This window comes from Poecilia reticulata, chromosome 21 (genome assembly GCF_904066995.2).
Source record: "Poecilia reticulata chromosome 21, P_reticulata-male-v2, whole genome shotgun sequence".
In the NCBI taxonomy this organism is placed as follows: domain Eukaryota; kingdom Metazoa; phylum Chordata; class Actinopteri; order Cyprinodontiformes; family Poeciliidae; genus Poecilia; species Poecilia reticulata.
Window position 1 is genome coordinate 13,340,589 of NC_088850.1, and position 25,508 is coordinate 13,366,096.

The 25,508-nt window shown below is 38.5% G+C and overlaps 1 protein-coding gene across 1 annotated transcript; it reads right to left on the bottom strand.

Moving 5' to 3' along the window:
- pinx1 (PIN2 (TERF1) interacting telomerase inhibitor 1) lies at positions 1–23,194 on the bottom strand. The gene is made up of 7 exons (XM_008397920.3): positions 23,036–23,194; positions 22,179–22,288; positions 21,721–21,813; positions 21,397–21,478; positions 20,207–20,296; positions 14,379–14,461; positions 1–1,065 (listed from the first exon to the last, which is right to left on the bottom strand). Exons 1-7 carry the CDS (start codon positions 23,052–23,054, stop codon positions 445–447), a joined length of 1,098 nt encoding a protein of 365 aa, XP_008396142.1. The 5' UTR covers positions 23,055–23,194; the 3' UTR covers positions 1–444.
- Between the last annotated feature and the right edge of the window lie 2,314 nt (positions 23,195–25,508).

The following is a 25,508-nucleotide window of genomic DNA, read 5'->3' on the forward strand; positions in this document are numbered from 1 at the left end:
TGTGTGTGACCATATTTATTTAGAAATATTTCGACATTTCAAAGAATGACTAGTTTTAAAAGGTGCATCATGACAAAGCACCAGATGTATCCCATCGATCACAGCTTTCCTTTCAGTTTTTGAAACAAGTGATAAACTGGGAAATATGGAGTTTTGTACATAAATAATAATGCATGCAAATAGTAAAAGAAGAATAAATGTGAAAACAGCCGTTTTTCTCCCTGAATCATATTTAATGAGGAGATACAAGATTCAGGAAGAGCTCATTTAATTTAAGCCAGATGCTAAACCTTTCATGTTAATGTGCCTTAACAGTTTCATTCATCTGTTGTTCATGTACTAGAAATTTCATTTGGTCACAAATATATTTAAAAAGGTGGGAATTAGGACAAGTGTACAAGTGAAGTAAGACATTTTTGAAAGGTGGAGAAATTTAACCAAAACCTATTCTTGATTTTCTCTCTTCCTTTTCTTCTTCTTGGATTTTTTAGTAACCAGTTCCTCCTCACACTCCTTTACTTCACTGTGGGCCTCCTCGCCCTCGTGAACATTTATAAGCTGCTTCTCTATGTGTTTAGGTTTTTTCTTCTTGGAGAGACTTGGTCTTTCACAGTTCATCTCCAGAACACTGGCGGAGCTAGAGTTTTCATTTTCATCAATGATTTCTACAGTCTTCCTCTTCTTTTTCTTTCTTGAACACGCTTTCTCCTCGTTTTCTTCTTCTTCTAGTACGATGGGAGCACTGCACTTCTCTTCTACATCCACTAGCTCCTCTTTTAGCTTTTTGTTCTGCTTTTTCTTGGGCTTTTCAGCATCATTGTTGCTGCTATAGACTGGACTGAGCTCCTCAGCTGGGCTTGATGTTTCGGTAGTCTCCGCTTTGACAGAAGATGCTGAACCTTCAGAGCCACGAGCCTTCTTCAGCTGTGCCATCCGCTGCGCAAAATACTCCTGCATGCTCAGAGAACTTGTCACAGTCTTGGTTATTGACTCAGTATCAAGTTCAGAAGAAGCCTTAGTCCCACTTTCCTCTGATTCGACTGGAGACTCACTCCTGCTCCTCCCCTACACCACAAAGACACAAATAAGAAGAGAGTTATTTAGAGAATCTGCACATCCAGACCTGGTACACCATTTTGAACAAAGGAGCTTAAGTGATTGTCACTCATCATACTAAGATTATTCCAAAGATGTAAAGTGAGTGACAAACCCAAAGAAGGATGTTGAAGCAACAATAGGTGTTAGAACCTTAAAATAAGCACAGTTTACAAAAGAGTCGCATTTTTTATTTTTTATCGTTCCTGACATCCAGCTCCAAGCTGTCGTCCCTCTGTAACAGCTCCATATTTAGTGGTGAGGAGCTGTTATAGAGACACAAGTTGTAGCTGAACTGTGATTGTCAAATCAAACTGAAACCAGATCTGCTGTTTGTGTTGGCTTACCACCAGAGCAAGAAAAGAGACGAAAACCGGGGCTGGCAATCAACCTAATCTAACACGTGAACGTTCTTAGGAAAGTCAACTGTCATTCCACAGAAATGTCTCAGAATTTTAAATTCGACTTAATTTTTCTAAGAAGAGGGCACATGCATCAAAAGATAAGTGACTTAGTTAACAAAATAAAATAATTCAGAGTATTTTTCAGTGTAAAAGTGTGGTTTCTCTGAATAAAGTTGCAAAAGGCTTTTACAACCTAGACTGGGAAAAACCAGCACCTTGTTCTATGCTTTGTTTCGTACAAAAGGTCTGGACTCTTATTGAGAAAGGATTGCTTACTGGAGGCATGAACTCTGTTGGAAGTTTTACATGATTGGATCCGTTTTTACCATCCTTAGTCATCTTTTTAACTTTTAACTACTTCATACTAACTCATTGGCAAAAAGTTTTGGGGTCGTCATTCAGTTTCAGGAGAAACTGAATGGCGACCCCAAATTTATGGTTATGTACTTTATGACCATAAACGTCTGTGTTAAAGAGATCAACAATTATTGCATTTATTTCAGATGTAAAAAAAAAACAAAAAAAAACAGCACAGCAAAAATACTGTAAGCTGTTTAGTTTCTATGAATTTATACATACATGGCATGCAGTGATCTTCTGTTCTATATTTAGGAGAAAACTGAGTCTGATTATAAATCCTCACTGCAGCCTTTAGGTTTGGCATTAAACGGGGCCTATTTTAAAACCGTTAGGCACAACGTGGTCCAGATTTTACCTCCACAGCATGTACAATTTGTCACCTCGCCCCTATGATCCATTTGTCTTCATTTTCCTAATGGTCTACTCAATGCATAATGATTTGTCGTGAAGAATACAGAAGCTCTTCTGGAGAGTCGCACTAAACAATGCAGCCGCTGCTAAGATGGTGAAGTGCATGGCATTTTTCACACCACACAGATTAACTGAAAACACCGAGTTGTATGCTAACGTATCATTGTTTGGCCTTAAAGCCTTTATGTTCAATTACAGTTAGAGATAGACATGATGGCTAAAGTTATGCAAATCTACAGTCAAATGCAGAGCCAAGTTGAGAGATGTACATGGAGCTTTCTTCTTAAGTCCCTTCATCAAAAAATTGTAATATAATGAAGATATAAATAATGATTTGGCCAGAATTATTCTCAAATAAATCCAAGAAAGCTTATAATTAACAAGATTAATAGTTCCCAATAACGTCTGTGATAGTGCAGACCTTAAAAACAGGAAAAAAGTGGTTTCCAATGTAGGTGAACCCAACATGAACGCTTAAGAAAGTTTTCCACCATCCAGGACCTTGTCCAGATATAACCACAACTTCTAACAAGGGGAATATAAAGCCCTTCAGGTGAGGTGCCATTAAACAAAACTTTCCAGCTTCCCACTAAAAATCTATACTCCCAGTTACTGCACAATGGCGTCCTCTCTGCTTGGGAGAGTGAAGATGAGGCTTAGAGCTGACAGCGCCAAACAGCATGTAACTGGGATTTGGGAAGATGGCTGGGGGCCACTTTAGAGCTGCCTGTGAAATTACTCTCAGGAGAGGGACAGGCTGAATGAGCAAAGGGAAGAAAGAGGGGAGAGTGACTGAGAGAAACATCATCATCAGGGAAAGGTGGCTTGAGCTTGGTGCGTGGTTCTTCCTTCACTGCCTGGGGATTCCATTAGACTCTGATACGACAGCAGGTAGAAGTGCTGTGCACAGGCTGGACAAACACACACAGAGTGGATGTAAACATACTGATCCAGTCAGCATTCCTGGCAGCCCTGGAGATTTTTTTTTCAGCATGAACTATTGGGGGTGACAGGCTAATAGGAAAGTACTTGGCAGCAACGTTAGAGGGGTTTCTCCATTTTCAGTTGCATCTTTCGCTCAAACTTGTTAGTCATATAATCCTTTGCAATGTCATAGTCTTGTATCCAGCACACAGAAAGCATTACCAGACTCATTTTTGGTTCTAGCTTGTATTTTTAAAACAAAAGTATCATAAAGAGTATTGCTTATTGGTGTTTGATGAGCTTTTGCTACGTAGTAACAATGCTTCTTGAAAACAGATCTTGTACTGCTGGAAAGTAAAAATATTTCCCATTTCTCAATTTTTTTATTTGTGGTTTAAGCAGCAATAGTGAGTATGTGGGTTGTCCTCATTAAAAACTTCTCTGCCAATGCCTTATTTAGGTATCGACTCCCGTTTAGTGCTGTTGAAGGGATGGCATAATTGAGGTTTGAAGAATTTAAAAGAAATTTAACAACTTGTTCATTTATTCATTGTATCTATAATGCATGGAAAAATCACTCTGCCAGAACTGCCTGGCAGCTCTTCCTCATCCTCACATATTGGCTGGGGATTGCATGTCATTCTTCAACCAGCATTTACCACAAGTCCACTGATGTGGTTGTGCTGGTCACTTTGGCATGAACAACATACCAAGGCTGATCCCACAAATGAGTCTTAGGTAAGGACTGCAAGCAGATCACTCCATCCTCTCAATTGCCAAATTGTGGAGGTAGTCTCTGATAAACCCCTTCCTGTGGGGAGCAAGTGTTGACATCTTGAAAGGCCAGCGTTCTGTCACCAAAGACATAGGGTTCCCATTGGCTGCAGAATCCCATAATATCTCTACATTAAAACTGCCTCCAGTGAGGACAAGTATCATTTCTTATCATCAAAGTTTTTTGGTATTGGCAGAAATGATTTAGCAAGGTCTTTAGAGGCGCAATGCAACCAATATACTCAACCCACAATGTATTTTCCTAACAACTGTGGCACTATTTAAGGGGAATTAAACAGGAAAGTCACACACTTACAGATACTATATTTGTATTTTTCCCACGTATCTGACCCACTACTTGCTACTAACCCAGGTACTGACTTTAGTAGACAAATCAAATTTGGACAGCAGTACTGACCTATGCATTCTTTCAAAGTTGCAGCTACATTATCAGATGTGGGGAAAAAAGCAGCATATTAATCTGAAATTTGATGAACGATGGAGAAGAAATGCACAAATTCTTATACTTTTTTAAATAAAAAGAACTGCATAAAATTATTTGAATAAAATTTTATCATGCTTTTTGTGAAATATGTTAATACTTAATGTAATACCTAAATAAATTATGCATATTTGACGCTGCAAATTATTCTCCAGCTGAAGGAGAGCATTTGGGGTGACAGAAAACATTACATAAGAGAGTAAAAATGCATATCATCATGGCTAAAGGTAAGAATTGAAAAGAGAGTTCACACATCTTGAGAAAATGCATCCAAGATGTCAACACTTTTCATACCTACAATCAAAAGACTGGGGTTTGAACCTATGGGTATTAAAAATGTTTATAGACATGAACTCAGTGAAATCAATGGCAAACTGCAAATATTTTAATTCAACTGAATATTTACGTCGAGGAATAATATGAAAACCTGATAACTTCATCAATTCCTAGCGGGTTAAATCTAGTAGATAAAAAATATTTTCTTGATCTTTTAAAAAAAATATTAGAACATTTATACCATTAAAAAAAACAGTAATGGTTACTGTCTAGTCATCTCAAGCAAAATAAAATGGAGAGAAATTATCCTTGGGTTGCTGTGAATTGATATTTTGATCTGGAACTTTGATTCCATCTTCATCTAAGGTAAAAAATAAAAAAATTAAACAGACAACTTTAAACATACAAGCTAATTTGACTGAGCGATTGCAGAAAAAAAGCACTTGTGAATGCATTATGAGAATAGATGTTTTCTTCATGTTCTGTATTGTTTTGTGAAAATACACAATTTTAAATGTCTTATATGTTATTAACTTTGCAAAAATCTGTCCAGCTTCTTGCTAAATTTAGGAAGAATGGCAAAAATGGCAGAGTTGAGTAGCAGAGGGTTGGAGAACACACCTCTTATCAAGCCGTGTGTACTTCTCCTCCCACATCATCTACTTCTCTCCACCCAGACGCAGAACCCCAGGAAAAGGATGCGCTCAATGCACTGTGTGCAGCTCTGAGATAAGGCTCCTTCAGCAGAGGAGCGGTCTGGCTGGCTATCGGGCCCTTCCTGATCCACTCACTCCCCTGGCGGGGGATAGGGTTGGGCAGGGAACACAGGGAGGGGTCCACAGAGGGTCCCGAAGAAAAGGAGAGGTTGGGAAGACATTCAACAGGACGCCTCCTTCAAGACACTCCAGTTCAATCTCTTCCCCGCTAATGTAACCAATGGAAAGCCAATGGCAGAGCATGTGCCAAGGTGCCAAAATAGAACGGCCAATATATTCAGAGGGGAAGTCAATCAAGCCAGGAAAAATGAAGAAAAACGTTCACTTTAGTGCATGAGAAACTTTTCTTTCCAGTGAGTCCTAGAATAAATGAATAGAAAAAAATCCTACATTATTACATTTATTTGTAATAATCTGGGCTTTTTTTTTTTTTTTTTGCAAACCAAGCAATCCCACTTTACGCTGATTGTGAGCTAAAGAGAGTGCAAAAATCTAAGCCAGCATTTTTTTGTACAATACAAGATCTGTTACCTTGTATGCCATTGATTTAAACATTATTACAGCAAAAAGAGTGCAATGTAACCGAGTAAAGATGCATAATATCACCTGACATATTTAAAATAAAAAGCTGAGCAAGAATACTTTGAAATGAAGACGGGTATTAAAATTTGAAAGAATTTTAGACTTAATACAGTTTTTACCAAAAGAGCTTAATTGGTAGCGAAATAGATCAATGTTCCTACAATACAAAAATAAATATTTGTGGGTAACCTTCCATTGCTTTTACATTGGGGTAAAATGCTGGTTCTTCAGTGGTTTTACTAAATCCAAACTGTTTTACATTGCCAGTTTCACACAAGTTCTAAAAGGTGAAAATAGGGCTTTTGAAAAAAAAAATTTTGTTCTGAACATGAAGCCTCTACTAAAGAATAGGACTGATTTTGAACAATATAAAACAAAATCAGCTTGTGCTGTGTTCATATCACAACATAGTGATATGACTAATTATTTCAGTGTCATGAACCTGCTTTTTTTATGCCAATGTAATATTTAGTCAGCTGGAAAAAATTGCTACGTCAGTTTTTAGTAATATGTTTATGCCTTAATCAAAAATACATTTTTCGTACCTTTCTAAGATAAAAATGACTTTGTTTATTTTGCACATGGGAAAAACATTGTCCAGTTCAAAAAGCTGAACATTTAAGAAAAAAAGCAATTAAGCATATTTTTGACAAGATGTAACAAAAAAATAAATAAATCAAAGGCAACACACACATCAGCAGCATAAGAGGTGGAACAAAAACTCTGTCACAAACAACAACCCAACTTTGCCTGATTGCTGGCTAATGTTGTAAGATGCAGGTGGCGCCTGCCAATACTTTCAAGCTTATTATATGCAGGCAAGGCAAGTTTATTTGTACGGCACATTTCAGCAGCAAGGCAAATTAAGTTCTTTACATATAAAGAAGCATCAATGCTTTTAACAAAAACTAAGGTTTGTAGTGTCTGGATCTACATCAAAACGATGCATCCAATGAAAGAAACCAAATGAAATGTAACTTACAGGATGCAAACTTTTTATTTGCATTAGTTCTCATCTCAATTCTTTTCATTTGTGTAAGCCTAACTAAATACTTTTAGTAGACCAAAACGTTGAATTAATGTATACAAATTCATCAATTGAATGAGATGTAAGGCAGAATAGTTAGCTGCAGTCTAATTCAACAGCAAGTAAAATATGAAACATGTGGAGAGAAAAATTAATAGGTGACTCCCTAAAAGGTAGCAGCTTGCATTTACTTGTGTTATTTTGTACTGTAACACAAGATTCGAGAGTTTACTTGTATTAAAGTTCCTTCAATCTGAAATACGTAAATTTAACCAATAACCATTTCAACAACTCACCTTTTTAATCTTGTTAATTAGACTTTGATTGTGCAGCACATGGCCTTTTATTTCCTGAAAAACTGCCTCTTTGCATTGCTTGCTATACTTTTTTTCAATAATTTCTCACCGATATTGGCTGGGTGGGTAATTGCATGAGAGTTGCCCTCATTGTCCTGCCACAATAATAAATTTGGTGATACTCGAGGTCTATGGATCAGGGCCTGATTAGCCAGCTGTCTCTCCCTGATGAGCGCACAAGTCCGGTAGCCCATCGTTCATCGGCATGACGTGGGTGGACAGAAAAACAGGTGGAAGCCTTAATCCAAATAAGTGAATGCCTCAGTTCAACACGCAAGTCTACACCTTTAAACTAATTCCAATCTTTGTTCTCCTTTTTTTTGTAAATTAGGTTTACCAATCGCAAATTTAACGGAAACAAATTAAGCATATAAGCCCATCATATACCGCACATCAAAAACGTTGCTAAAAGCAGACACTGTGTGGAGTTTAAACATAAATACGGGTTGAAAAATTGCATTTTGTTCCTACTGCGGGAACGTTAATCATAAATAACAAATGAAGACAACATTATGCATGCAGCTTGTTCAACACTGCAAACACTCGCCGACAATAGGCCTTCATGAACAACGGGGTTCCTCACTCTGACCCCAGGGAGGGAAGAGGCTGTGATTATTTCTCTCAGCTGTGATTCATTAGATTTAGGAGTCAGTGATTAAACGGTAGTCTGACTGTAAACAGCCAAGATGGTCTGAAATGTCTGGACGGTTAGCTTCACTAGGAGGTAATTATCCATTTCTCATATTGTGGCATAGGCTTGTAACTATGAGACAGACACCTCATGCTTTTTTTTTTTTTTTTTTTTTTTGTTTATTTGTTTCAGTCCAGCACTAATCTCTAAGTGTCAGCGAGCTGGCACTGCCAGCAGGGAGCAGCCTACAGAACTGCCACAGAGGTAAATGGCAACTGTGTGCTGCACTTATTTTACAGGAGGACGGGCTGTTCTTGGCGGGCCTTGGTATTTTCAGCGGTAAAAGTAAAAGGGTCTGTCAACAAACATGATCAACACTGGGATCGCTTTTGGTCGCGGCAATTAGATGCTATCTGTGAACGAACGGCCTGCAATAAGTGCAGCTGCCTGTATGAGTGCATTCAAATAGCAGCCACCACGCTGCAGCGACGCACGTTTACACCGTCAGGCCCTTTCATCAGATCAGCATTGTTGTCTAAGGGGATAAAATTAGCCTGTCTTCTTTCTTCATATCTAGAAATAGTTTCTTAATGGAATGAACAAAGTAGAATAATTTTTTTTAAAAAGTCTCACTTTTCTGCCTCCTTAAAAGAAAGGCGAAAAATGTTAAGATCTATTGTTTTCCATAATGCAAGTCTGGAAAATAGTTTATTTTCATCAAAAATAATAAGATATGCAATTTTTCTTAAAAAACAGCACCAAATTCAATAATTGACTGCCCCAAACATTCATTTGTTAGGAGAATGAAGGGTTGGCATAAATTTAAATTAGAACGCAATTAAATATTAATACACTGTGTTGAGACTATCAGCAAAAATGGCAGCCTAAAAGATGTGTCCATCTGTTTTGAACACCTTTGCTGAATTTTGGTAAGAACAAACTTATTATGGGGCTCATCACTCATGATGAGTGCCTCACACATTGGATAAGTGTAGCACAGATTTGATAACACCAGTTTAGATTGTGACATTATTTTTCAAAGGGCCTAATTCTGAATATTTCCCTGTTACTATAAGATATGCAGATGACTTGGAGAAGGTTTGGCATTTATAAGCCAATGCTTCAGCCAACAACATCTTTCAGACTGTGCATGACTGACTTATCCTGGAGTCTTGGGTGTGTTTTTACCATGTGTTCATTATTCATGATTGTTATTACTGCTGGATACAGTCTGGAATAAATAAGATGATCAGATTTAACCTCCCAATCAAAACAAATACAATAAACTCCATGTCATAAACTTGACAATTAGACACAAATTTCTTAGACCGATCTTAAAAATAAATGACACTTTCTTGACATTCTGACATTTAATTATCAAAAACATTTCACAGGCCTCAATTGCCACCTTTGTCACCTGTGGTATGGTTGGAGACAATTTATGTAGCAAAAATGAGATTTTGCTTCTGCACTGTCAGCAAACTTCCACAGCTTTACTCCGCCCATCGGCTCCCTGGCGCCTTCTGTGACGCATCTGCCAAATGCTCAACCCGTGTCGCCCCTGCTCCATATTCCTTAACACGGCGGTATCGGGGGAGCCCATGCCGACGGGCTATCCTTCATGTGGACGACGCGTGGGCAGCCAACGCTTGCAACAGGTGCCACCCGATGAGGCCTGATCCCCCCGTTCTTTGTGCCTGAGCAAGAGTGGGAGTGGGAGAGGCCGCAGGGGTCACGCTGACCCGAGAGCAGGGCGCAGCATACCCACCGTCTGACTGGAGGTTCAAACGTCAAAACAAGGCTGGTACCAATTTAAGCTGAACCATTTTTCTTTTCTGACACCAAGGGAGTAGAGAAATAATAAATGGGTGAATGTTGGAGCACCTCTAACGTTTTGCTGAAGTCAAACAGAATAAGCAATCAACATAAGGCTAAAACTGTGGATGTGCCCTTACTGAAATCAAATTAAAATAAAAATGAGTGATGGATAATCAAGACAAGTGGATAATTGGAGTCATTTGAAAAGTGGAAAATAAAGATTTTCATTTTCTTTTAAATATTTAATTAAAATCACAATTACAAAAGCAGGTAATTTGAATGAAAAGCCTAAAAGCTTTTATATTTTGACTCTTCCTTGCAAAAAAACAACAAAAAAAAAGAATGAAATGTAGGTGAAAAAAATAAAACTCCAGCTTGTTTCCACCTTTCAACTGAGCTGGCGCCTATAAAAAATGACTAACTTTTGTTGATGTATGAATCGGCGGGGAGTCTATTTATCAGCGGGCCCTCTGCGGTCGCCCGCTTGGGTCCCTCAAGCCACAAGCCGCGTCGCTCCCCTTTGACTGATTAATTAGCCAATCAGAGGACATTTTTCACTGGGCGGCAGAATGGTTTATTTCAGCTAATGCCGGGCTTTCGAGCCGAGGCCCGTTGGAGCCTCGTCGGCTCTTTCGGACTGCCTGAGTGGCTGGGCAGAGGGGCGAGGGAGATAAATCAAGCTGGGCTGGCCCTCCATGTGGCTCCCCTAACTAAACCCCCTGAGGAGGGCACGAAGAGCAGGGGTGGTGGAAAAAGGGGGAAGGAGGAGAGCAGGATAGCCAGGGGCACTGCTCGCCCGCCGATAAGCGCGGGGACCACGGGGGTGCCAATGTCCCTGCATTTAAAAATGGCCGGGGCTTTTTGATATCTCGGCAGTGAGAGCCTGTCATTTGTCATGTGGTGAGTAATTGTGTTGAGGAGCTCAAGAGGAGGCAGGAGACGGAAGAGGTTCATGTGTATAGGAGAGATGATGGATAACAGAGAGCCAGGTAGATGGACAGGTGCTATACCCCAACACACATCGTAAATAATGGCTGCAACCTTACATTTTTAGGTGGCTAGACAATAAAAAGAGAAGCTGTGGGTGAAACGGTGGCTTGTGATTTATCTTGCTAAGTTGGTCACTTGTATATGGCAAATAGCTTTCCCCCTGTAAAACAAAGCTGAATGTCTACAATAAATAAGTATGATAAACATACTTAAAATCAAATTTTTGGGGGAAAGTAACTCTTCCATTTTGCAGTGCAATGCAAAAGTATTCGCCCCCTCCCTGGTTTTTAATTTTACATTTCGTTTTACACTAGATCATAACCACAAATTTCAATGTATATCATTGGATTTTTATGTGATCAGCCTAATTGATGTAATACTCTGAAGTAAAAGGAAGATGATAAATGACTTTTTTAAATAATATAAATCACCTTTTGGTCTTTTGGAGTATGTCTCCAACGGCTTTGTAAACTACAGACTTATATTTCAAACTCAGGGAGATTGTATGAAAATATATTTTCAGCTCGTTTTTGAAATCTTGACCGAGATTCAAGCAAGAGTTATCATGGGTTTCCCTGATTAGTGTCTGTTTAGGATTCTTGGTAGGTCAGTGGTTGTACCACACTATTTTTGGATAACTGTTCGGACTGTGTTCCAAAAAGATGTTCAAAGTTTGAGGCATAGCTCCACAACTTTACCCCTCACATATTTGGTGTCAGGGTTAAAGCATCAACCAGTCAGTGTATTTAGTTGAATGGCTCAAAGGTTAATTATTAATTTCAGATAGTAATTGGTGGTAATTGTGGTGTAATGCCATAATTGTTAAGCAACAGCAGCTACACAAAAAATGTTTGCATGCTCTCATATTCAGTGTTGCCTTTGATGAGCAGAAACCTGTGTGTCGAGTGTGTGCGTGCACTTGTCTGTTTCGTGGAGCGTTGCGCACAGCGATAAGGGACGAGCAGGAAACATCACTGTGGAGGAAGGAAAACACCCGCTGTGGGGGGACTGGTGGAAGGGATGCTGGAGAGACAGCCGTGGGTGGTGGTTGAAGAGGTGGAAGATTCATGAGGGGGAAAAAGGGCAAGCCTGGAGAAGTTCATGAAGCTTCAGACGAGCTTCATCAAGATGGACATTTGTATAATACCATAATCAAACACACCAAAACTCCTATATCTGTATCGGTATAAAGTTTTGGAGCAGTGAAATTATTCAATATAGACACTGTGTAACATGTCAAATGTCTGATTTAAGACGAGTGTGAGACAAAGGTTCATTCCAGTGTCACAGACATACATTCATAGGATATCAGGCAAAACGCCTAGACCCTGATTGGTCAATCACAGTTCTTATTTATTCCCTGCAACCTCAGATGTTGCTGGGCTTTAACACAGGGCTCGTGGGAAACCATTGTAATTGTTGCTGGTGCTTTCAATGTGGTCAATGGTGTCCCACCTGGCTGAAAAATAAGAACCCATAACCAAACGATTAGGGAAAAAAAATGATGGTGTGTATTGCTTGCATTTCCAATGTTAATCAGCCAGGGAGCATCTCCTATTGTCATGTTATGGCAGAGCACCTGCAGGGGAATAGAGGAAGGGTTTTTGTGTACAATTTATGGATTTTCAAGATGCCAATTTCTTCAAGCCCAGTGCTTGAAATAAACAAAGGAATCCAGCAAAAGGCTTTTTTTGTGTATTGCTGTCCAAAAGGTAGATATTTCACCGTCAGACTGGCTTTCTGTACTGGGTCGATTAAACTTGGGGAAGCAAAACTGGTTTGTGACATGAAAATATATTAATTCATTACAATACAATGGAAGAAAATGCTTATTTCACCATAAAATACAAATGTAAAAGTGGTGCAATAATTGTTAGTTTTAATTCCTCTGGCTACAAAATAAAGTTTTATCTTGTGTGTTTTCTCATTATAAAGCTATGTGTTTAAAACTATTTCATCCAAAGACACAGATATTGGTCATTTACTGGCATAAAGGTATATGAACGTGATAAAGTTATGATTCCAAAAGGTCTAGATCTGTTTTAAAGTTTAAAATTAATTTTATGAGATCCTAATGAAAGTGAGAAAGTTATTCAGGTTTCCTCTGGCTATATAGAGCAGGGGTCTCCGACTTGGGGCTCTGGAGCCGCAAATGGCTTTTTTGACCTCCCACATTAGCTCTTAGTAACATAAGTAAAAATAATTTTTTTAAAAAAGTTAATATTTTAAATATAATAAAAGCAGGTTTTAGCAGTTTCTGTAATGGATTAATTGCTTCTCTCCACACAGAGAGGGGGGAAGAAGAATTGTAGTTAAAGTCGGCATCAAAAACTGTGGCTGTCCTGTCAAGTGATAGATGGAGGAAGCAATTAAAACTGGGTTACTTGGTTTAGGGTGTGGAATCCATACATGACAGGACATTGTAGGCTAGTGTATAAAAATACGTCTCTATTGAAAATAATTTTATATTGTTCCTATGTAATCTACTTTTTAGAAAATCAAAAATATGGGTTATCTTTAGTGACTAAAAATCTTAAAAACTAGGAGAAACACTTAAAATATGTGAGTAAATGAACCTACATGTTTTACCTTTTAATTACATTTCACCAATACATTAACCTTTTAGCAATCTAATGTATCATGGTCCATCTGTAAATTAGGTAATGGGAATTTATGAAAGCAAATATAGGCCTAAAATGTATCATAACTCCTGCAAATTATCTACAGGAAGATTTCATGCATTTTTTGTTTTTATTTACAAAGGTAAATACAATGCAAGCTGGACCCACCTGACCTTGTAAATTTCAAAACCATTAGACTATTACCTTAGCGTCAAATGGCAAAGTGACCTCTGTAGGGGCCAACCACTGATGGCAAAAGCAAAAAAAAAAACTTTTTTGTAAGCATCATCACTTTAGATTTTTGCAAACCTCAACACAATTTGGGTTTTTACTTTAATAAACCCTTCTGGCAGGCAGAACCACCTGATGTGATGGTCTGAGACAGAAGTAGAAAAAGGGGGGAGTGTGAAGGAGGGGACGAAGAGGTAAGAGTGAAAATCTCTTAACTGGATTTAAGTGCTCTTGCCACCATCAGTGGCCCTTTGGCAGCGTTAAAGCTGTTCACTGCGACATGGCTAATCTTCAGCCAGAGGCAGCTCGGGAGCTGGGACCTGCAAAACCTCAGGGATCACACTGTACCAGAGTAAATGTTGAGGACATCACAACTGATGGTCACCAGCAATTACTGAGACTGATAAGCCTGAGCCACCTTGCTAGAGGTATGCCGTCTTACTCCTGAGTCCTGACTTTGATTAGGCTTAGAAAGATCATGGGTCAGCCTGCTCAGTTCAGATGACAGGTTTTTCTTCAGCATAAGCGAAGTAACTAATTAGGAATATTAACTGAGAAGACATTGAGAAATGCTCAATGATATTTGAAGCAAGAAATCCTCAGACTTCAGCCAAAAAATAAAATATTTTTCTTCTTACACAACAAAGTTCAATAGCTTACCTGTTCTTGGTCTTTGGTAGACTTGGTCCTCTTCCCAAAGATGCAGTTAAGGTCTGTTTCACTACGGGAAGATAAGTCCTTGCCTAAAGTAAAACAAGAAAGTAAAACGTTGGACTCAACATCAGCATATTTTATTTGATATAGCAAAAACAAACCAACAGATTGAAAAGACTAAAGAACGTCTGACACACTTTGTGTGTGTGTGCGTGCGTGTGTGTGTGCTTAAGATGTGGTAGCTGGGTAAAGAAAAGAGGAGTTGTGCATGGTCCAATTATGCAGCAGGGATAAAACAGCAAAGAAAAATAAACTGACGACAAGGTCCGCCAAGTCTCCGGATTCCCGTTCTCAAGACTGGGCCTCAAAGGCTCCTGAAGCATGCAGTCGTCTGTCTCGAGCCTGGGTCCTGTTCAAACAGCTGCATCCTCTTCCTTCAGCGGGACTCTGATAACATTTGGTTATTTATTGCTTTTAAGACCCTATCTCCCCTGCTTTTGACTTTGAAAGTCACAGCACAGGGCACACTTAAGAGGTAAAAACCAAGAAAGTATGCTGAAAACTAAAACAAATGGGATGGAGGTCATTTGGTGTTTGTCACCTACTGGACTTGGGTCAGACGTAAAAATTGTACTGGATCTGATTTTCTCACTGCTTGGAAAAGGGAGCACACGTATACATTTCCTGGTTTTCAGGTGAACGGGCAAAGAGTTGTTTAAAATGGCAGAAATCATCAGATAACTGGTCAAACAAGATTTACAATGCACTAACTGAAATGCAAATCTGACATCAAATTACTGAGTGCCAAGACTAAAGTAAACAGTCCCATTTTCTGACACAGCTCTTAGTTTCGTTGTACTAAACTTATAAAGAACTTGGTTTTAACCTATTTCTCTGTTGCAAGCATGCTTCTTGTTGTGAAGGAAGTTTATTTCTTTGCAAATGATCTCACATCTGTAAGGAAAATGCATCAACAGAGTTGACTATCTGGCCACAATAAACTATCCAGTCTTTCCTGCCAAACGCTTAGTCAGCAACTGTTTGTAATGTGGTGGTGTTTATTAGCTTGGATTATTAAAGTTTGAAGAACCAAGACTTATTGGCAATTAACAATTCATTTATATAATAAACAGGGGCCTTAGGAGTACCCCATACAACCACAAAGGCCTAGCACCTCCTGGTAACCAACTTGGTCACACAATGCTGTGGGATGGCATCTTATTCCTCAGGATCTGTTCAACCCAGCCAATTCAGTGGTGTTGAGGTCAGGATTGCTGGCAGTTTCAGCCTCTCTACTCTCAAACTCTGTATTTATTTGCATTGACATCTTGGTCTAGTCCCAAAGAGTAGAGATGTAGGATGGACACTGGCTGCTGAATCTCATCTTGAAATCTCTGCACAACCAGCGATGATGGCAATACCCTGTTTTTCCAGTCGGGAAGATGATGTTTGCTATTTGCAACAAAACAAAAAAAAAAAAAAAAGACTTGGCACGTTTTTCATGGGGGCAAACCACACACTAAACTTAACACACTGTTCAACCCACAAATTCATTTTCCTTGCAATGTGGTGTAATCTAAATGGAAATAAACACTTTTAAAAAGCATAATATTTATTGCCAAGTATCTCTACAATAATAAAAAAAAAACAATAAATGTTTTGCGTGATTTTTTTAATGGTCAAGATCTGTTAAAAACAACAAAAAAGGATACTCTTTAAAAACCCAAAAGCAGCAATGAAGCCACCACACAGAGAGGGGGGATAAAGAACTGTAGTTAAATTCTGCATCAACCACCCTGGCTGTCCTGACAAGTGATAGATGGAGGCAGCAATTAAAACTGGGTTACTGGTTTATGCTGTGGAGCCTGGACCAAAGCAGTGGAGATTTCGGTGCCTTTCCCCGCAAACAAAGGCCATCAATCCTCAGAGTTGGCAAAGAGCGAACCAGCATAAACGAGATATCAATAGAAAAAATAAGCAGGACAGTAAACAGAGGGCCTGAACTGAGAGGGAGAGGAAGGAAGGCTACTGCTACTTGAGCTACAACATTTTAACTGAAAGTTATAAACTAACAAGGCATGATGCAACATGAATTTATAGCATCATCAACTAAACTAGTTGACCTCTTTTACAATCAAAAGCTATCAGAGTATTACCTGACCTTACCAGCCACTCATATAACAAGCTTAACAACAGTAAATCTATTAGCAAGCCTTTACTTGGCAGCAACATCACAAAAAGGGGAGTTGGCGTTGGAGAAGTCTGTAGAAGCATGCAAAGAGGCGTGGCGGATTACATGTTACCCTGCAGCTCTGTTTAGGTGATTACAAATTGCTACTGGCAACTATAGTGGCAGTCCACCTCCACTTAGGGAGAAAATTATTATTATTTTTTTTTTACTGTGGCTTATTCCTAGGGGAACACAAATACACAAATATGACCTCTTATTGACAACACATATGTTCTAAGACGTAAAATTTTTCAATCTAATCTTTGAGACTTTCTTGTTGCTTGGAAAGAATTCAGCCCTTTCTGACAATGGACAGCGTCACATTGTAAATGACAGTTAAATTATTAAGACTGGTGCCAAATCTGTCAAAGCCTTAAATGGTTGATTGGCAGTGTAAACATTCCTGCATGCAGTAACTCCTAATCTGTTCCTTCTTAAGAGTCATCACTAAAAAAGAACAAAAGTACTTCTCCAAAACTAGACGTCAAAAACACTGCTAGAAAAAAAAAAAGGAGATTGGATCACCTCATGCATAAGAAATTATTTGATGGCACAAAGCAGTCAGCGTTACAGCCCTTGCAAAGATGGAAAACCAGGGATCAATCAACCTTTCACATTTCCTTGTGAGATCTACCCAACTTCAGTTCATTTGTTAGTTTTTCTACATAAAACAGGCTGCTTAAATACAAATCTCTAATGGTGAACACAAAAAAAAAATGTGCCCCTCAATTTCTGCTCAACACTTTCCTCGTTATTTGCCATCACAACAATGCCTGCTCTACTCTCTGAGAGCTTCAGCATCTTAGTCACCAAAGTTTGTGTTGGATGAGGACATCAATGAGTAAAGGGTTCAGTGCAACTTGGCTAATAAGGCAGGAAACCTAAGATACATGCTGTACTTACTTGCCTGCTTTCATTCATATGTGAATTTGAGTGACATCCAAATCTTAATCCATGTGGTCTACGATCTAACTTCAAAAATCAGCCATTTTTGAAGTTGTAGCAACTTCAATTATTCTGGGAAAGCTTTCCATAAGTTTTAGGAATTTGTTTAAGGAGATTCTTGACCATTTTCTCTTGTGTGAGCCCAGGCTAGAGAGCCTGGCTAAAAGGCTGCACTCTTGAAAACTTGTTTCATCAGGCTGGGGTCAGGTCTGTGCAAGCAGCAACTTCTATTCCCCTCTTTTGTAACCTGGCATATCATTTTGTGGCCAATTTGTTGACATTGTCATTTGCTCCCACTTTAATAAAATTGAACTACAAGTGCAAAATGAAATTTTAAATGGCAAAAAATTGCACTACTGGTATTAATGCACAGGTTGCATCCTATTATACAATCCAGGTCATTACTGAGATCCTGACCGCAACCCATTATTTACAAATGTCTGTAAAACAATCTACATGCCTGGTGCTTGATTCATACAACTGTAGTCATAGATGTGGTTGGAATACCTGAATTAAAAGATGAATAAGCAAACTATTCTGGGAACACTGAGTATACTAGTCAACCAAATATTGCAACTGTACTAGAACTGCTAAAATTGTATTTCAATGTATTGTGCAGGGGCTGCACAGTGGCGCACTTGGTAGAGCCGTTGCCTTGCAGCAAGAAGGTTCTGGGTTCAATTCCCGGCCCCGGTCTTTCTGCATGGAGTTTGCATGTTCTCCCTGTGCATGCATGGGCTCTCCCCTGGACTGTGGGTTTCCTCCCACAGTCCAAAAACATGACTGTCAGGTTAATTGGTCTGTCTAAATTGCCCCTAGGTATGAGTGTGTGTGTGTGTGTGTGTGCATGGTTGTTTGTCCTGTGTGTCTCTGTGTTGCCCTGCTACAGACTGGCGACCTGTCCAGGGTGACCCCGCCTCTCACCCGGAACGTCAGCTGGAGATGGGCACCAGCAACCCTCCCAACCCCACTGAGGGACAAGGGTGTCAAGAAAATGGATGGATGTATTGTGCACCTCTACATTTTAATAAATTTTATAATTTACATTCAAAGCTTGTATTTTTATCCATGTCTGGCTTAAACCCAAGATTAAATTTTCTTTTAAAAAATGAACTGTAAAAGTTGACTGTTCAATTAAATAATTTCACATCTAAACACAAGCTCTCCATTGTGTGAACTATTAGTGTCACACAGCATTTTTTTAATGCAGCTAAACAACAGGTCTTAAGTTTTAAGTGACCCTAACATTTTTATAGAGGTGAATAAAAACTACTGAAATCATGTAACATAAATCTGCTTAGTTCACATAAAAATGATTGAGCAATTACGTAATATAAGGTGTGACAGGCCAAGTCTTTAAATTTGTTGGAATAACATTTTCCAATCATCTCAGTTGGCCCTGAAAGCAAATATCCAAAAATGAATAGTGAGTGGGCATGCAGAAGCAGAACAATGTATGCATTATGCTGCATGAATGATAATTAGAAATATTAGAGCTGCCATGAATGCACCTGTAGTTGGCAAACAGAAACATACCCACCCCAAGTCACATTAGGTAATGATACAATTGTGCGAGTCAGAATGAGCTTAACCTGACTAAAACTTGGCAATTAAAAAATGGCAGCAGAATATAAATGTTGGAAGAAATTAAAGAAACAAGCACATTAAAACAGTCAGATCGTCATGCTCAAGTGTGCACTTTTTTCTGACTCGCTTCACACTCACAACATAAAAACAAGCTGAGAGTGGGGGAGAGACAGGGGCCAGGTCCTATCAGGCAGGGTCATCTAATGGGTCAGAGGAGTGCTGTTTCTGCTGGGGGGGAGTAAATGCAGATACCAGATGCTCCAAACAGGAAACGGGAAGTTGCTTTTGAATGACGTAAAATATTAAAGGTTCTTCCAGGTGAAGCAAAAGCCGAGATGTTTGTTTTGTCAAGTGTTCAGATCTGATGAGGCAGATTTGAACTCAGTGACTCACTATTATATATATTGTACACGATTAAAAGCATTTTAATTAGCACAAGCAAGTAAGTCCAAAGAGAGAGAAAAAATGTATGTAATATTTTTTTCGTTTCAGGATGGCAGATTGTTGATGTAACTCTAAATGCCCACATTCAAAGTGTAACGTGTATGATGGACTCCAGGTCATTATTTACCATGCAAATTATACTAATCAATCATGTAATCATGATACTATGCAGTTTAATCTGATAGTTTTCTGCTTTACCTTCAAGTGCTTCTGAACACACATCGTTCTGCGAGTCTATCAGTGTACCGACCTTGACCAGCAAATCTTAACTTCCTGACGTGTAAAGGGTAATGAAAGGAGTGGGAAGGCCTATAAATAACCTCCCAAAGCACTCACTGGGTCAACTGACCCAGCAGATACCGACCGGACTCTGATCAGCGTCTGTGGTCTGAGACGACAGCATAAGTTTTAATAAGAGGTCAAGTGTACACTGCAGGGGGGCTCTGGCAGAAAACCATGAAAGCAGCAGCACCATTTCACTCTCATTCCGAATCAGATACTGGTATGAAGTCTTGCTTTAAATATGTAAGAAGGAATGTCAGAGTGTGGCTTTCAGATAGATTGGTTAAAACGAGTTAAAACTGTTTAAAGTTGGAAAAACACAGCTGGTTAAAAGGAAGATACTCACCTTTTGTGAATTTTGTGTAATGAACCCTCTTTTTAGAAGTCTTTGATTTTTCTTCCAGACTGAAGCTCTTCATCTCATCTGGAGGAACTTCTACAGATATCAAAACAAAAACTATGTTATGCACATCAACCCACTACAAAATGAATAAATAATTAATAAATGATTTCTAGCATAGTGCTACTAATGTTGGAAACATAAGTGAGGACATAAATCCTTGAACTTTATAAAATGTTGCAGTGTAGCACCCTCTGCTGTTTAAAAAGCTACTAAAGATGCATCTACGGTCTTGTATGCACAACATAAATTACCCTAGTGTATGACAGTAAATCAGATTAAATTAAGTTAAATAGGATTACCAAAATTATTTTAATTTGCTGAGCACCAGAATAATGTTTTCTTTTTTTTATGTCTTCACATTCAGATGTTTACACAAAGAAATATTATCTTGCCTTTAAACAATTTCTGAAAGCCCGGGTGATGATTTAGCCTTGAGTGAGTAAACTTTCCAGATGTTGGCAATTATATGTGAGCATAAAAACCTTGGAAATATCGAGCCACCATGCCATTCAGAAAGGATTCTGAATGAATGTGAATGTGTTTCAGTGTGAAATGTGGGTATCAAAGCCAGGAAAAAAGAGCAAAATACCTTGAGAAAATTATGGCTGAAAGCTGGTAAGAGTTTCATTAATTAGCCTTGTACTAACATGGGCTGAAAGGACACTCAGCAAGGATGAAGACATTACTCCAAAGGCAACAGAAGCCATATTAAACTTTGCATTCAGGGATAAAGATGATCGTTTTATGGGACTTAACTTGTGGTTTCATGACACCAAAATGCAGCAGGAAGTGCTGGATTTTAAACAACAGATAACTTCAGAAGCAAAGAACATTATATGGAAATACTTGAGACATCAGATAAGTAAAAGTCAGGCATTTACCAAGCAGAAATAGTTTTAGTCGACCTCCCTAAAACAGGAACATTTTGATCAGATTTACTGCCAAACAAAAAAGCACATTTGATTTTGACAATATCTGCTAAATCTAAACATCAATACAGTATATATTGCACAGAAGCCACATTTTAAATCAGTAGTGTAAACCCCTTTCGATCTGAGTAACATTTCCTGTTGCGTTCTCGCACACGTAGCAGAAAACCACTTGCTGCAGTAGAAAGTTGAAACCACGCTTACCGTTACTTGTGTTTTGGCCATGGTGGTCGTTCAGCTGAGCCAGAAGCTCATTGAATTCATCCTGGTGAGCAATCCAGTTATCCTGAGAAAAAAAAAAGAACCACAGACCAATTGATACTCGAGCTTCATACTTCTTTAAACTTACATGAAAAAATTTAGTTTTTATTTGAGCAGGGTCAAGACATAATGCAACGTTACATTTACAAGAAACTGTTCTCCTTTCTAGCCCTAGAATAAATACATTTTCTGATTAAAAAAAAAACAAATGCTTAGTACATGCAAATTTTTGTCCAAAAGTAAATTTTTATTTCTAATAGAACTGACCTCATGGCTGGCGTTCGTTCCGAGCCCATGTTTGTTGTTTTTAACTTTTACTTTTATGTGATCCGTCGATCCCTGCTCACTCCTCCCCAGTCCCTGAGAAGGACGACAAAAAAAGAGAGAATACTAACACATGTTCCTAATTTTACAAACACCTGAGTGTCATATTTGACATGACACTATGACATGACATATGACAAATACGACATATGTCATATTTCTTTACAATTACACAATTAGCTTGCAATAATTATACTGCAAGCTGTGAGACAACAATACAACTTCATTATGATAAACCTGAAACTACAATTTATCAAGACTTCCAGCTTTATATCAAGAAATAAACAATATTTCAACTTTTGGTCTATGATAAAAGTATTTTCCTGCACAAAAACCCATCCCAAACAGAAAAGTGCACAGTTAATTGCTTTACATATTCCATGTGAAGAAACCTCACTCACTTTGCCTTTGGACCAGCCCATTTGCTCCAGCATTTTCTGGCCAAATTTGCTGTCATCATTGCTCCAGGCGTTGTTTCTAGGGTCTACAGACCACTTCTGTTTCTTGCGGGCTGAACAGGGAGCAGCAGCAATGTGATTACATAACAGTCCGCCAACAAAAGCTTGCATGAAAGATGAGAACAAGCTTCCTCATTTAAGTGTATGCACAGTGTGGTGCACACAGGCTGATGTTAACCCTGTCGTGAACCATCACGTTTTAATTATGTAAGAGCGCAGCTGCACTGAGTGAAATGCCCTGTGGCATTTATAGAAGTGCTTCTTAAAACTATAACACTAACCATTCATTTTGTGATTTACAGGTAATGTCCATCTAACCATTCAAAAAGTTTTATGTCTTAAGTGAGACTCGACATCCTGTAAGTGTGGTTTGCTTCAATGTTTTTAGCCAGGGAGTGTACTAATAATGGCATTAATGATTTTATTCAACGATAAAGCTTAATAAAAATAACAGGTGTTTGTCAACAAGCCGATAATAAGACCTAAAGGCAGCAGTTAAAACGCCTCACTGGGCTGTCATAGTTTAATATTAAAAGACAGACTGTAGCTTAGTAGAGTAAATAGTCTGTTGAAACGTTACTAAACTGAGAGGCAGAGTACAGTAGCACACACGTGTTTAAATCACCGACTGTAAAATGCTAATGCTAACTGGAGTACTTTTCGAAGAAAAACTGAATATTTTCTGACCAACAATTTATACAAGTGTGGAAATGGTTTCGGAAGCGACAGAAGGCATAAAGGATAGCATAAAAACTAAGAAAACATTAGCAAAGTATCAAAATTGGGAGAAATATACGCACGCTCAGCGAGCATGGACATCTTGGGTCCTTTAACTGATGACGTAAAGGAAGGATCCCAGAAATATGCCTGAAGACAATGTTTTCCCGTTACATGCTTACGGTGCCTGAAGACACCGTAAGTATGTAACGGGCAAACAATTAACTTTTTCAAAGATACATGAGGGAACCAAGAGATAAAATCCGGTAGGTTATTCAACTTAGTTCATTTTTCAAAGTATTCAAAAAGGCTATTGATTGTTTTCCTGCTCCATTTGTATCAACACTTATCAGCAGAGGGCGCTCCAGGCTAGAAACTATAATAGCATGGTTTCACACAAAAGAAATCAGCTAACTAATAAAACAGAGAAGATAAACTGTTTCACTCTGTTATTTACACTCAGTATAATGCAATTCATCTGTGAAGGCCTCAGATGTTTCTCACAGAACACTAGGAAATAGTATTCTGCAGACATGTGGAGAGGCTTAATGCAACAGGTAACTGTAGAAGGTGTCAGATAAGAACAGCTTAACTTTTTAAAATACATACAAATCACTATGTGTAAAGGAAAACTAACATTGCATCCTCATCACATCATCCTTGTGTCAAAATATGGCAGTAGCATCATAGTGTGAGGATTTGTTTCTTACGAAGGGCTGGGCAGAGATGTGATAGAATGAAGCATGAACAACATCTTATGGAAGAAATTAATATCAGAATTCAGACAGCAAACTGTTTAGATAAATCTTTTTTTGTTTGTTTTATGTTTTCGTATTTTTTTTTACACCTTTATGGTAATATATTCATTTTTTTTATCAACAACTCCAAAACAAATAAAAAAATTCACCAACTTCACAAAAAACTGCTATAATTTTCTTTTTGCAACAAAATCTTTTTGTTCAGAGTAAACACCCAGACGGAATATGAAAGTCACTCTTACATAACCTGTACCCCTGTGAGACACACATAGCTCCTGTCTGTAAAGTAACATGAGACAACTTTTACACTCACACCCTGTGGTGGGACTTGGCTATCACTTTTGTGTATACATGCACTTTGTTTAAATATGCTTGAGATGGCTGCTGTTTAGACTCCTAAAGTTACTTCTTGACTCTGAAAGAAAAAGTTTGACATATTGCAAAATTTAAAACTGCAGTATATCGCACTCTCTCCAGATACAAAATCCTACCCAAGTTGCACAGACTCCCTTGTTGGATTAAAACAAACATGATTACCCTATTCTGTTGTTCTAATAACAGATATCATTTTCACATCATACCGGTTCAAACTGGATTGGATTGGATTCGTGTGAAACTCTTATCTAATACAAAAACTACACCTAAACCATTTCCTGGGATTAGAGCAAAGTTACATAACACAGGTTTGACTGGTTAATGCTGTTGTCTTCACACACCAAGACTGTCAGGCGCACGTGTGTGAGATTTAATTATTCATATATGCAGTCAGGAAGTTGCATATATTGGTAGCATATCTGTGAAGTATCTCAGCAATGCCAGACTGAATAACTCCGCAGCCTGGTCACTCTAACTGTAAGTGTTACACTTTCCAGTAAATCCCCCCTACATGAATGTGTGGGGTCAGAGATAGGCATGGCAACAGGACCCCACAGGGAACATCAGCTGTTATGGTGTTTCTGTCCTTTACTTTCTCCTGCAGTAAAACATAATCTGCAGCACTCTGTGGGGATTTTTATTAAACAATGTAAACAAAATACCAGGCCCCCATGGAACAAGGAGGAGCTCAGTGGGAAGCTAGACTACAAGTATGTGCACATGCTTCTAAAAGACGCCTTACGTAACTAAGTTTCAACAAGTTAAGCCAAAAAAAAAAAAGATAAAGTGTTTCCTTGTTTGCTATCCCTTTTCTCAGAAAACTTTGAATGCAATTCCCAAAGGTTGACTCACATTTCCATTGAAGGCGAACAAATCTACATTTGCATGTGGGCGTATTTCGCCTCCTTGACCACACAAACTTTAGCCAGTAAGAACAGCATGCATGCACATTATGGTACAGCCCACACATGTGAGGAATACAGTACCTTGCAAAGGTATTTACATCCTTTGATATTTTTCAGTTTTCCTGGTGAAGTGACAGGAAAATGTTGATTTGTTTCTGATTTATTAATTTTTTTACATTTATTTTACATGCCCAAATCATTTATTTAAAAACAGCAAAACAGTTTAAGACTAGTCAGTTTGCATAAGGAGTATCTGTGAGCATTAATTTTTCAAATCTTGCCACAGATTCTTTGTTTAATTTGAGTCTGGCCGTTAACTGAGCCATTCTAACACACAAATATGTTAAAATGACTCCAGTTAACTTCAGCTCTGGCTGATTAGGGTAACTGTTTAAACCTCTGCACAAATTGCAAGACATTTCTAAGTCTTTTAATAGGTTTTTCATTTCCATATCTTGTTTTTAGTTCAATTATGACCAGCATCTCTATTCATATTGAAGAAAATAATCCCTTCAGCT